The following is a 12,665-nucleotide window of genomic DNA, read 5'->3' on the forward strand; positions in this document are numbered from 1 at the left end:
AAACATAAACATTACATCCCTGGGGCAGACCTCCCAGCCACCCAGGTCCTCTTTACCAGGCGGTGTCAGAGGAAGGCCCTAAAAATGGTCAAAGCCTCCAGCCACCCAAGTCATAGACTGTTCTTTCTGCTACCGCAATGCAAACGGTACCGATGCAGTCTGGAACCAACAGGACCCTGAATAGCTTCTATCCCCCAAGACATAATTATCTGCATTGACAATTTCTGCACTCACTTTTTTTTGGACTCATCACATACGCTGCTGCTACTGTTTAGTATCTGTCACTTTATTCCTAGTTATATGCACATATCTACCTCAAGTTACCTAGCACCCCTGCACATCGACTCGGTACTGGTACCCCGTGTATATAGCCAAGTCATTGTTACTAATTGTGTAACTATTGTTACTTTTATTATTACATGTTTTACTTTTCTATTATTTCTCTGTTTTTCTCTCTCTCTCTCTGCATTTTTAGGACGGGCTCATAAGTAGCATTTGACTGTCAGTCATCGCCTGTTGTTTACGAAGTATGTGATTAATAAAATGTGGTTTTATACAACATACTTAAACACTGCAAGGTTTCCACCATACAATATAAGGCTAACCTTATACAGCCAACTCTCACCTTCAGTTAACCCCTTAGCCCAACTCTCCTCTCCCCTGGCCTGGTCTGGTCTGGCTGTAGGGAGGGACAGGATGCTACACTCAGTGTTTCCACTAGTTGTGGCCTTCTGGTATCTCTGGATCATTCTCAGCCTCTGATGAAAGCAGCCTGCCTCGAAAATAGACTGTGTCTTGGCATTTTGGGGCGAAGGGAGATTAGCGCAAATGACTGCTCTGACGACCACATGACCAGGGGCAAGGAGGATGGACAGCTGACTCAGTCGAGTTCTGAAGCGCCGGTGCCGACCAGCCACTCCTACTGCCCTTCTGTCAGACCTTTCATTTCCCTTCAAACCCAGCTCTGATAAATAAGAGAGAAGGCTAAACTGCAATTTTGAGGGGAGAAACACAACCCGTCTAGCGAAGCACCGGTTCAGATTTCTATTCTCTTTTTTTTCCACTGCAATATAAATAAAAATATGTGCTTCAATGTTGGCTTAGCTGTAATTTGTATTTCTGGAATCTTTCACTAACTCGCATATATCCAGCCATACAATTTAACTTGAAAAATGTAGGGAATATTGAGAAATACTGGATGGCTTTACATTCATGCAGTGGTAACATTTTACTGTCATGGTACGGGGTGCATTTCGCTGGCATACGTTGACTTTTCATCGGATGCATAATCTGACTGATAAATTACTACACCAACAATCTGTTCAAGTGTAACGTAGCAGTGAAAGATCTTGCACAGCAACCAAAAGCACCTCAGGTTAGAACTTCAAGCACCATTCTAAACAGCAGTCTCTCTGAGCACCTCCTCCTCCTCCCTGCTCTGGGCCTGCCTGCTGCTGTCTCCCTGTTTCTCCCATTGTTTACTGCACGTGCCACAACTACCCAGGAAGAGCCAGGTAAGTAAACTCTACAGCTGCAGCCTGCCTACAGGGATCTTCTCCAGAGCATTAAATAAACTATAAACTAAATAAATAATCAAGTCAAATAAATAAAAAGGGAAACAAAAGTAACATTGAGAGAGACAGACAGAAGAAAGGAGAGAGAGAGAGAGAGAGAGTAGAAACGGATGCACCAGGGGAACTGCAAAACTCTTTAAGGCATTAACATTTATCTTTCCGGTGACATCCTGGGCTGGCTGCTAGCGGGCCTCGTGGTGTTTGATCTCGCCATGCCCCATACTGCACAGAAGCCGGTGGCCCTTGCAGGCAAGCCTGCATTGTCTGGTTGAGGCTGGGGCTGGGGCCCCGAGACCAGTGCTCAGGCTGGAGTTGCTGGATTCCTGGCTGGCTAGACTGATCTGGCCCTGTGGGGATCCAGACTCTCTCTCTATAATAAAACATGGACAGACCTGTCAGCACTGCAGATAGTCGCTGGAAAGAGGCCTCTTTTACGTTCCTCCTTTTCTGTTTTGATAGCATGCCCATACAGTTTGGAAGTATTTGTAAAAGGTATCCCATAAATCCTGACACTTCATCAGCGGGAAACAGGGTCCACTGATTCAGAAGTCTGGTACTGATGAACAGGACTCTGCTCTTGGATTTATGTTGATGATATCATTCACCTGGACGGCACACTTCCTCTCCAGCTCACACGGGGGCAGGTCATTAGTGGTCTGGTCCATTTAAACTGTTCCCCTGATAACAGATATAGTCTGACCCAGATTACAGGGAAGAAACCCCCCTCTCAAATGGTGGGAGCCTCACAGAAAAACAGTGGCAGCATGTTTTAGTTGTAACTGATAGCGCCCTGGCTGGTTGTTAACCCTCTCAGGCGGGCAGCACAGACTCGGGTCTTAGCTATACAGCGACGGAGCCGCCTGTGGAAATGTGACGTGGCAAAAAATGTGACAGCAGCACATACCACAGAAGAAGAGAAGGTGATCTCTGTGGTATGTGCTGCTGTCAAATTTTGATGACGATAGTCCCCTGAGCACAGAAGAAAGTGAGTGGTTTAAGTGGTCTAGCACCAGGCCCTACAACATGTCTGAGCGATAATGATGTAGAATAGAATGATGTACCAACGCACTCCCCAAGATGCAACAGTACCGTACTCACACAACAACACACACAGCAAAGGCACTCACTGACTCCCAGCAGGCTTAGAGTTGTTTCAATTACCCACTGTTATTGAACGATTTGTCAAGATTTGGACAGGGAAAGCTGCACTGGTTACTATTGTTTCTTTAAGGAAGTCATATGGTCCTGATTTCCACCTCACCCACCATCACTCATATACGCTGTACTGTAACGTGAGTGTAGGGGTGGGACTTCAGACAACACAGGCAGACAACAACGAGGAGAGGATGACAGGCGGGTGGAGAGAGAGAAGACGTTTGTCATCTCTTTGTTAGTGTGTCGGGCTCAAAGAGTCTCTCTACTGACGGGTTCATGGCTGTTCCTTTTGATGCAGGAGCATCGTAAATCGAGCCAGTCCCATAGGAACTGAATGGATTGTCACTGGAGCAGAGCTCAAAGTGAAGTCCATTCAATATGCCAACTTTTTATTTGCAAAGTTGAGAATAATATCCAGTGACTGAAGAAAATGGTTGGTGTCTGAAATAAATTCCTCGAAGGATGAGACCAACCAAAATGTCTGAAAGGGTTGCTGGTGCCCAGTAAGTGTCTGGAAATTACTTTTACTGGTCTGTCGTGGTTGCAGAAAATTGTTGACTATCCCAATTTAGTAGACAGTCGTTAATAATTGCCAAATAAATTCATCTGTAATCTCTGTCTGGCTTTTTCTAGAATCTTCATTTTTCTCTCCTGCGGTGAAGACTGGTCATTGAGGAGAAACGAGATGCTGTGGTGGTCTTCTTCAGAGCTGCCTCTGTGCTGAACCTTATCAGTGCGAGCAGTACTCAGACGGCCAGGCAGAGTAAAACTGAGCATGAGTGGGGCTGGGGCGGCTCTCTCTGGCCTAGAAGCTGTGGCTTTGAGCGGGGGCCAGCGCTGGGAATACTAGGCCGGCCTGCCCCTGTCTGGAGGGTATGTTAATCCTGTTTGGTTTGGGAGCCGGAGCCTTGGGTAGGGAACGTACGGGGCTCTCCAGCAGGACGCGACAGGGAGAGAAGGCTGAGTAGTCCCTGCCCACAGCAAAGAGACCACACCAGCATCCCAGACCAAGCCACAGCAGCTCGCCAATGGAACTACTGCACAGAAAGTAGGCTGAGGTTGTGGTATGTGTCTGTCAGAAAGAGAGAGAGAAGGAGAAAAAGCGAGAGAGAGAGACAGCGAGAGAGCGAGAAACAGAGAGAGAGAGAGAGAGACAGAGACAGAGAGAGAGAGAGAGAGGGAGAGAAAGAGAGAGAGACAGAAAGAGAGAGAGAGAAACAGAGAGACAGAGCGAGAGAGACCGAGAAAGAGAGAGTTAATTACTAGGCAGGGCAGGGCTGCGTGTTGCACAGGTGAGAGCTGAGCACTGGTCTGGTCTGAGGGTTGCACTGTGTCGAGTTGACTTGGGTCCGCTGATCTTGCAAACAGATGGCCTTTGTCGAGATCTGACCTGAAAGAGAGAAAAAGAGAGAGAGAAAGAGAGCAAGGCAGACAGACATCATTCTTATCAGTTTTCCTTGTGTTTTACAACCACTGAAAAGGTCACACAAAGCCCACTCTCTTCTCCCGTCTGAGCAACATGGGAGGGCTTGACAACTAAAGTAAAGTATGAACGAAATAGTGACAGGGTGCAGATAGCGATCTCTGCTCTAAGCTTGTCTAGAGCTCTCTGTCTGCTCGGTCTGCTGTCACCCTCCCTACTGGGATAAAGTGAATGGAGTAAGGGAGCCACTGATCCAGGCTCACATATAACAACACACACACATTCGCTGACATACATTGATGAGTGAATAGGACAGAGTACTCAGGGAGGTCTGTAAAGGACCAAGGGGAGACTGTGCAACCTTTTCACTGTCGCTTACAAAGATGCTTTTGATAAGCCAGAATGCACTTCCTGCCACCCCAATGCACCACACACACACACACACACACACACACACACACACACACACACACACACACACACACACACACACACACACACACACACACACACACACACACACACACACACACTCATGGACTTCTCTCATCCAAGGCTCACCTCCAGCACACGGGGCAGAGCAGTCGGAGCGAACCACTCCCCATGTGTAGTTGGGTTTCCTCTCACTGCGAGGCAAGGTGTACTCCCACACCACACCCGGGTTCTTACCCTGCAGCAGGATCTGAGGGAGAGGGAGAGAGGGGGGATATGACAGTGATGTAATGGATCCGTCTTAGCACCTCGACAAGTGTGGTTAGCAGTCATTCTCCTCCCCTGCCAAAATAGACAAGTCTAAGCATACCCTGAAGTGGTTCCAAGCAATGGACCATAGAGAATGACAATGAAAAACTAAGACAAGTGAAGTGGCAGGAAACCGGTGACTTGGTGACAATGCGTTGTGGAACTGTGTGTGTGTGTGTGTGTGTGTGTGTGTGTGTGTGTGTGTGTGTGTGTGTGTGTGTGTGTGTGTGTGTGCGTGCGTGCGTGCGTGCGTGCGTGCGTGCGTGCGTGCGTGCGTGCGTGCATGTCTTTGTATGTGTGTGTCTGTGTGTGGCCCTTTAAGGGTCCGATAGACAAAGCTCTGTGACTGAAACGAAAAGTGACCGCTTGGCAGACCTAGATGTTGGGTCATGGAGCACAGGCTGGGGTTGCTTCTAATGGAGTGGAAAGCTCTCAAAATGAAGGGCTGCTTTGTTCCCCATAGACTTGGCCAAAACTTTTTGGGGACGATATTCAAACCAAACTCAGGGATTTGTTGACAATGACCAGCAGCAGTGACACTGACTTAATAGATTTAGGCATGTAAGCAAATAGCAAATTCTTTACCTATGACAAGTAATTGTTTCTCATATCAAACGCTAACATTTGTCTCAAATGTTGTTGTGTACGTGACCCAGTAAGACATACACACACACATGCTTTAAGAGTTTTACCAGCTAAATGTGCTAACAGCCTCAGCCCTCACCGTATATTATCCCTATTGTAGTCCAACTAGAGTAAAGACCGGGGGTTTACACATAAATACATCTGTACTGGGATCAGATAAAATTACTGTAAATCTGTACATCTGTCCCGTGGGCACAGTCAGCGATATGAACTTTATGTGCATCCGGATAGATGTTGAAAGGCGCTCTCCAAAGCTCAGTGAAGCAGGACATGAGAACGAGAGACTCCTCTGTACTGAGTTGTACGGGCTCCAAAGGCACTCTCCAGTGAGTCCACAACAGGTAGCAGAAACCAAGAACCTCGGCAGTAGGCATGGGGAGAACCAAATTGGATTGAAAGCGTTATCAGAGGACTCGTTGCAGAGAGGGTCTGCTCGTGACGGCGCACACCTGTCACCATCGTTACGCGCATCAGACTCACCTGGACTCCATTACTTCCCTAATTACCTTCCCTATATATGTCACTCCCTTTGGTTCCTTCCACAGGCGTTATTGTTTCTGTGTCATGTCCGTGTGCTGTTAGTGTTTCTTGTTTTTGTATTACATTGTGTTTATTTATTAAAACACTCACTCACTGAACTTGCTTCCCGACTCTCGGCGCACATCGTTACAGTTAAGCTGACCCCCAGAGATTCCAGGCTAACTATGTTGCCCTGGAGTTGTGCCATTGGACCCTTCACGCTAGCCTGTCCACGACCGGTCCAAATTTACAGCAGGCACGGCAAACACAAGTTCCAGAACGTGGCCCCAGGGGCTCCCCTGTCCATCTGGAGCACATAAAGCCACCTGACATCAGACACAACACGAGACAGCCCTCCCTGACCCTGCCTGCCTGTGAAAGTCCACAGCCCTAACTGCCCTCTCCCCACCTCCACCTACATCCAAGCCTCAACCTAATTCACAGTTTTGTTTTTATTATTATTTTTCATTTCACTTTTATTTAGCCAGGTAGGCCAGTTGGGAACAAGTTCTCATTTACAACTGCGACCAGGCCAAGATAAAGCAAAGCAGTGCAACACAGAGTTACACATGGGATAAACAAACGTACAGTCAATAACACAATAGAAAAATCTATATACAGTGTGTGCAAATGTAGTATGATTAGGGAGGTAAGGCAATAAATAGGCCATAGTGGTGAAATAATTACAATTTAGCATTAACACTGGAGTGATAGATGGGCAGAAGATGATGTGCAAGTAGAGATACTGGGGTGCAAAGGAGCAAAAAAATAAATAACAATATGGGGATGAGGTAGTTGGGTGGGCTATTTACAGATGGGCTGTGTACAGGTGCAATGCTCGGTAAGCTGCTCTGACAGCTGATGCTTAAAGCTAGTGAGGGAGATATAAGTCTCCAGCTTCAGTGATTTTTGCAATTCATTCCAGTCATTGGCAGCAGAGAACTGGAAGGAGAGGCGGCCAAAAGAGGAGTTGGCTTTGGGGATGACCAGTGAAATATACCTGCTGGAGCGCGTGCTACGGTTGGGTGTTGCTGTGGTGACCAGTGAGCTGAGATAAGGCGGGGCTTTACCTAGCAAAGACTTATAGATGACCTGGAGCCAGTGAGTTTGGCGATGAATATGAAGCGTGGGCCAGCCAACGAGAGCATACAGGTCGCAGTGGTGGGTAATATATGGGGCTTTGGTGACAAAATGGATGGCACTGTGATAGACTGCATCCAATTTGCTGAGTAGAGTGTTGGAGGCTATTTTGTAAATGACATCGCCGAAGTCAAGGATTGGTAAGATAGTTTTACGAGGGTATGTTTAGCAGCATAAGTGAAGGAGGCTTTGTTGTGGAATAGGAAGCCAATTCTAGATTTAATTTTGCTTAATGTGAGTCTGGAAGGAGAGTTTACAGTCTAACCACACACCTAGGTATTTGTAGTTGTCCAAATATTCTAAGTCAGAACCATCCAGAGTAGTGATACTAGATGGGCAGGTGGGTGTGGGCAGCGATCAGTTGAAGAGCATGCATTAAGTTTTACTTCCATTTAATAGCAGTTGGAGGCCACGGAAGGAGTGTTGTATGGCATTGAAGCTCATTTGGAGATTTGTTAACACAGTGTCCAAAGAAGGGCCAGATGTATACAGAATGGTGTTGTCTGTGTAGAGGTGGATCAGAGAATCACCAGCAGCAAGAGCAACATCATTGATATATACAGAGAAAAGAGTCGGCCCAAGAATTTAACCCTGTGGCACCCCCATAGAGACTTCCAGATGTCCGAACAACAGGCGCTCCGATTTGACACACTGAACTCTATCTGAGAAGTAGTTGGTGAACCAGGTGAGGCAGTCATTTGAGAAACCAAAGCTGTTGAGTCTGCCGATAAGAGTGTGGTGATTGACAGAGTCGAAAGCCTTGGCCAGGTCGATGAAGACGGCTGCACAGTACTGTCTTTTATCGATAGCGGTTATGATATCCTTTAAGACCTTGAGCGTGGCTGAGGTGCATCCATGACCAGCTCGGAAACCAGATTGCATAGTGGAGAAGATACGGTGGGATTCAAAATGGTCGGTGATCTGTTTGTTAACTTGGCTTTCGAAGACTTTAGAAAGGCAGGGTAGGATAGATGGAGGTCTGTAACAGTTTGGGTCTAGAGTGTCACCCCCTTTGAAGAGGGGGGTGACCGTGGCAGCTTTCCTATCTTTAGGGATCTCAGACGATACGAAAGAGAGGTTGAACAGGCTAGTAATAGGGGTTGCAACGATTGCGGCGGATAATTTTAGAAAGAGAGGGTCCAGATTGTCTAGCCCAGCTGATTTTTAGGGGGCCCAGATTTTGCAGCTCTTTCAGAACATCAGCTATCTGGATCTGGGTGAAGTAGAAGTGGGGAGGCTTGGGAAAGTTGCTGTGCAGAGCTGTTGGCCGGGGTAGGGGTAGCCAGGTGGAAAGCATGGCCAGGCGTAGAGAAATGCGGTGCTTGACTGCTCTCTGATATGCCACAGTGGTTTCAAACAGACAAAAACCAACAATCTAACAACATCTCAACTTGCTATTCTCACATAATTAGAGTAGATTAATGCCTATGAAAATAATCATTAATACTTTGTCCCAGGGTATATTATTCATTTCACTGTAGCTCTCATTAGGCTAAGGGGAAAATGATGATGAATTACAGTGTGGCAGACATGGCTACAACTCCCCAGCATCACCTGCTGCCTGCCTGCTGCCCAGGTCCACAATCCTCTGCTCTGGACTGGCGTGACCCCACCGAACACTTTGCCACAAGAATGTGAATACAGAGAATAAGGCCTATTCTATTTCAAATAACATCCCTAGAGCTCACCATATGTTATGTCTAGTTTCTCTCCGCCTTTCTCCTTCCATTCTCCTGTCTGATTAGGCTATATATATGAACACGGTCAGAGTTTACCCTCACCACTCTTCAACATTTGTTTTCATAAATTGTTTCTCGTCGAGTCAGTTTCTCAGAACATTCAATAATGTTCTAGTTTTCCACGACAGCATAAAATATCTGCCAGGCTCAGTGGAAATCAGTTTCCTTCCTCTTCTGTTGCATTTCTAATTTGGAACGTATTTAAGTCTCTCTCTCTGTGCCCTGACCCAAGCTTTTCAGATCTATACAGTTCAATTGCAGAATTATTTTAATCTTTTAATCTGAGTCCCTCTCTCTTCTTTTTGTAATTACGGAACATACTTAGAGAGATTAATGTCCTCTCGTTTGCAGATCAGCGACCTGCTACTGCTAACCCTGCTAGTGGACACATGACTCTTAGGCTACATGGGAGAAAACCATGTCAGTGCAGCAAGCAGCATGCTGTTACCCCACTGAGAATGGAGCACTAAGCACTTTAAAGTCGATCAAATCAGGTCAGTTCAACTGTGTGTGGTGATGTAAAGCTAACAAAAACACATGTCTACATTGGAACTACACGGTCAAATCCCCCCTTTCTGCAAAATGACAAAAATTACTAAAAGGCATTCCAGGGATTTCACTATGGCATTTCTCGTATATTTATAGGCGCCGTTTAAACTTCAGCTCTCAGTTCACAGGTAGCCCGAGGCCAAGGGCTTTGTCCAAACTAGCTTTTACATGACTTTCACCTTGCCTTTGGTGGATAGATAACAAACCAAACTTTCTAAACTCACCTGGTTTTCCCCCTCTGTTTCTAAGTTCAAAGGGCATGTGAAAAAAGCTTGCCACCGTTTACATAGCTATCTGGGGAATATATCCTCTACCTCTCAACACCCTAACTCTTAAATATACAAACTAAAGCATGACCAACCTTGAGAGTCACTTATTCGCCAAGGACAATCAATAACATTCAACTGTCAGGAGCTTAATTTCTATTCGTTTCGACCATCAGTTGCAGCAATGTGTGACGACAAGTAATGGCTTGCTTTTACCTCAGAGCTTAGGCCTCTGCTCTGACAGACAAAGATAATACATAAGAATGTGCTGAGCGTGTGCAAACTGTGCAGTGTCTGTGTCCAACCAGCTGCTATGTCTACATCTTTATTAACAGCACGTTTTAAAAGGAAAATACTACATCACAGGATCACATACTAGGGCCTGTGACACATAAGGTGAGGGGTCCGCTTTGACCTGGATGGTGAATATGGAAGCACGATGGCCCGTTTAGCCTAACGGACACCTTTTTCTCCCTTCTCTCTCTTCCTCTCTCTCGCTCTGTCGGTCTCTACACCCCCCCCCACCCCCCCCCCTCTCTGAGATGCCTGACACCTCTCCCCGCTACTCTATTGAAGTTAAAGCCGCCGGCCCGGTTTCAGATCAATTTTGCGGAATGTGCAGATTTTCTTTCTTCTTTTGCATGACGTGCACGATTCTGTAAGTTCAAAGCGCATGGCGAGCTGTTTGAACCCCAGACCTCTTGATTTTAGAGATGAAAGCCCCGACGACATCAGAATCAGGACACAATTAATCCTGAACAGTAGCGTTACTCCCCTGTACCACTCGTTGTTGTTGGGAGTTTTCAATTTTTTTCCCGCCCACCCTGCACTACAGCCCGGCCTTGTTTTCATCCGAGTGAGCGTCCGAGCGCTGTGCCAAGGCCCTGTCACCGCTAATTCGCTAACGGACGTCAGGGCAGACGGGGACGGAGGGGCAGCTTACTTCAAAGACCAGGGTCTCATTAGTGGGTCCAGCCGCGTACAGGCTCTCTGGGCGGTTGAAAGAGCGCTGATAGTCAAACACCGTCCCACCGAACTGGAACTTTCCGGGCCAGTCCACCGTCCAGTCCCCTGTCAGATAGTACTTCCTCTTCAGGGTGCGTACAGCCAGGTAGCTGGTAGAGATCTCCATCTCCTGAACATGGATGCTCCGAGCTCCAGGTGGGATGGTCACCATGGCGTAGTATTCTGAACAGGGAGAGAAAGAGCTCATTTACCTTCTGAGAGTCAGGAAATTGATTTATTAGAGATTCATCTTTTTTTTCAACTTGGCAACACTCATTACAGTGGATACACAGAGCACAATTTGTATAATAATCCCATACAAGCAACAGACTGTCATGGGTATTTTCAAGTATTTTATTGGGATGAATTCTCATCAAGACCAAACCAAAAAAGTAGATTACCAGTGCAAAAAACACCTTCAAACGAAAAACTTTCCCTGGTTTTAATCTTACCTTTGTGCATTGAATTACAAAGTGTTTTATATAACATGATCATATGGTGCCATGTTTTCAGTAAAGAGGTGAGACAGTAAGCTTAATTCACTGGGACAGCATAAACCATTATAACTCTCTGCAGTACACAGCTGCCCTGGTGTAACGACGCATGCAAGCTGCCACATAAATAACTTTCCACTATATTAGAAGCAACCCCAGCCTGTGCTCCATGACCCAACATCTAGGTCTGCCAAGCGGTCACTTTTCGGTTCAGTCACAAAGCTTTGTCTATTGGACCCTTAAAGGGCCACACACACAGTGATCTGGTAAGGTTGCTATTAGCCAGTTGTGAGAGTATAGTATGAGGTCTGGAAGAAGGGACTGTCTCCCCAGCAGTGGCATCTGCTAGAGAATTCACCCTGTCATGTTCAGATAACTCTGCCCCAATAACACTGTGCCAGAACTGTCCTACAACAGAGCTCCCCCTCTCACCCACCGAAACAAATGACCCTGTCAGTCTTCTTGTTTGACATACCGTTAGCTCTGTGCTGGAGGATATAATGGCCTTTGAAGAACTTGCAGGTGGAGTTGTCCCCTCTACAAACTCCACAGGCATCCAGAGTTGCCTTAGAGCCCAGGACCTGGTCACAACCCACCGGCTGCAGGATGGAAGTAAACAGAAGGAACTTAGATAACACAGAAAGCATCCTGTGTTCTATATCACATTCAGTTGACTTAGATGTAGTTTTATTTTTTGAATTTGATTTTACCTTTATTTAACTAGGCAAGTCAGTTTAAGAACAAATTCCTATTTTCAATGACGGCCTAGGAACCGTAGTTAATGTGTTGCTGTACAGTACATCACGTTCCTCAAATCTGCAGTTTACCTCACAGACGCCTTCGATGCACACGTCACCTCTGTGGTCTGAGCAGGACGTCCCATCCTTGACTTTGCTGGCCATGGCAAAGAAGAAGGCAAAGTCCTCAGCGATGCAGTACAGCTTGCAGATATCCTCAGCTACAGAGGACATAGAGAAGATTTATGTTATGTAACATTTGTGTTATAAACAAGATCATGGAGGTAATTCTGCACCTGTGCATTAACCAATTCCTCCTTCCCAAGTGTGAGTCTCCAGGACTGTATAGAGAGCACAAACCTCCTTATGGCCTCTCTCTTTGTCACTGGTACACTCCATATTACAATGTGGGGATTAGGATAGGGCTATGGTAATAAAGGAGCCGTACTCGGCAATTGATGAGGCAAGATAGGAGCCAATCGATGGAGTACTGGTGAAGAGTGTATACAGGGTACTATTGTGTTAACGGTGCATGTCCACTGCAGCGCAATGTACAGAACCTCTGGGGACTGACGGAGTAGCAGAACCTCTGGGGACTGAAGGAGTAGCAGACCCTCTGGGGACTGAAGGAGCAGCAGACATCTGGCACAATTCACATACGTCAGACCTGAAAGGCTG

The 12,665-nt window shown here is 46.5% G+C and overlaps 1 protein-coding gene across 1 annotated transcript in view; it reads right to left on the reverse strand.

Moving 5' to 3' along the window:
* The window catches only part of adamts18 (ADAM metallopeptidase with thrombospondin type 1 motif, 18), a 51,554-nt gene that overhangs the window by 5,557 nt on the left and 33,332 nt on the right, over window positions 1-12,665 (reverse strand). The window contains exons 14-18 of the mRNA XM_029767083.1: window positions 12,078-12,208; window positions 11,726-11,849; window positions 10,695-10,939; window positions 4,714-4,834; window positions 3,993-4,119 (exon numbers count right to left, since the gene is read on the reverse strand). Coding sequence (XP_029622943.1) covers window positions 3,993-4,119; window positions 4,714-4,834; window positions 10,695-10,939; window positions 11,726-11,849; window positions 12,078-12,208 — 748 coding nt within the window. The remainder of the gene's footprint in view (window positions 1-3,992; window positions 4,120-4,713; window positions 4,835-10,694; window positions 10,940-11,725; window positions 11,850-12,077; window positions 12,209-12,665) is intronic.

Source organism: Salmo trutta, chromosome 12, assembly GCF_901001165.1.
Source record: "Salmo trutta chromosome 12, fSalTru1.1, whole genome shotgun sequence".
In the NCBI taxonomy this organism is placed as follows: Eukaryota; Metazoa; Chordata; class Actinopteri; order Salmoniformes; family Salmonidae; genus Salmo; species Salmo trutta.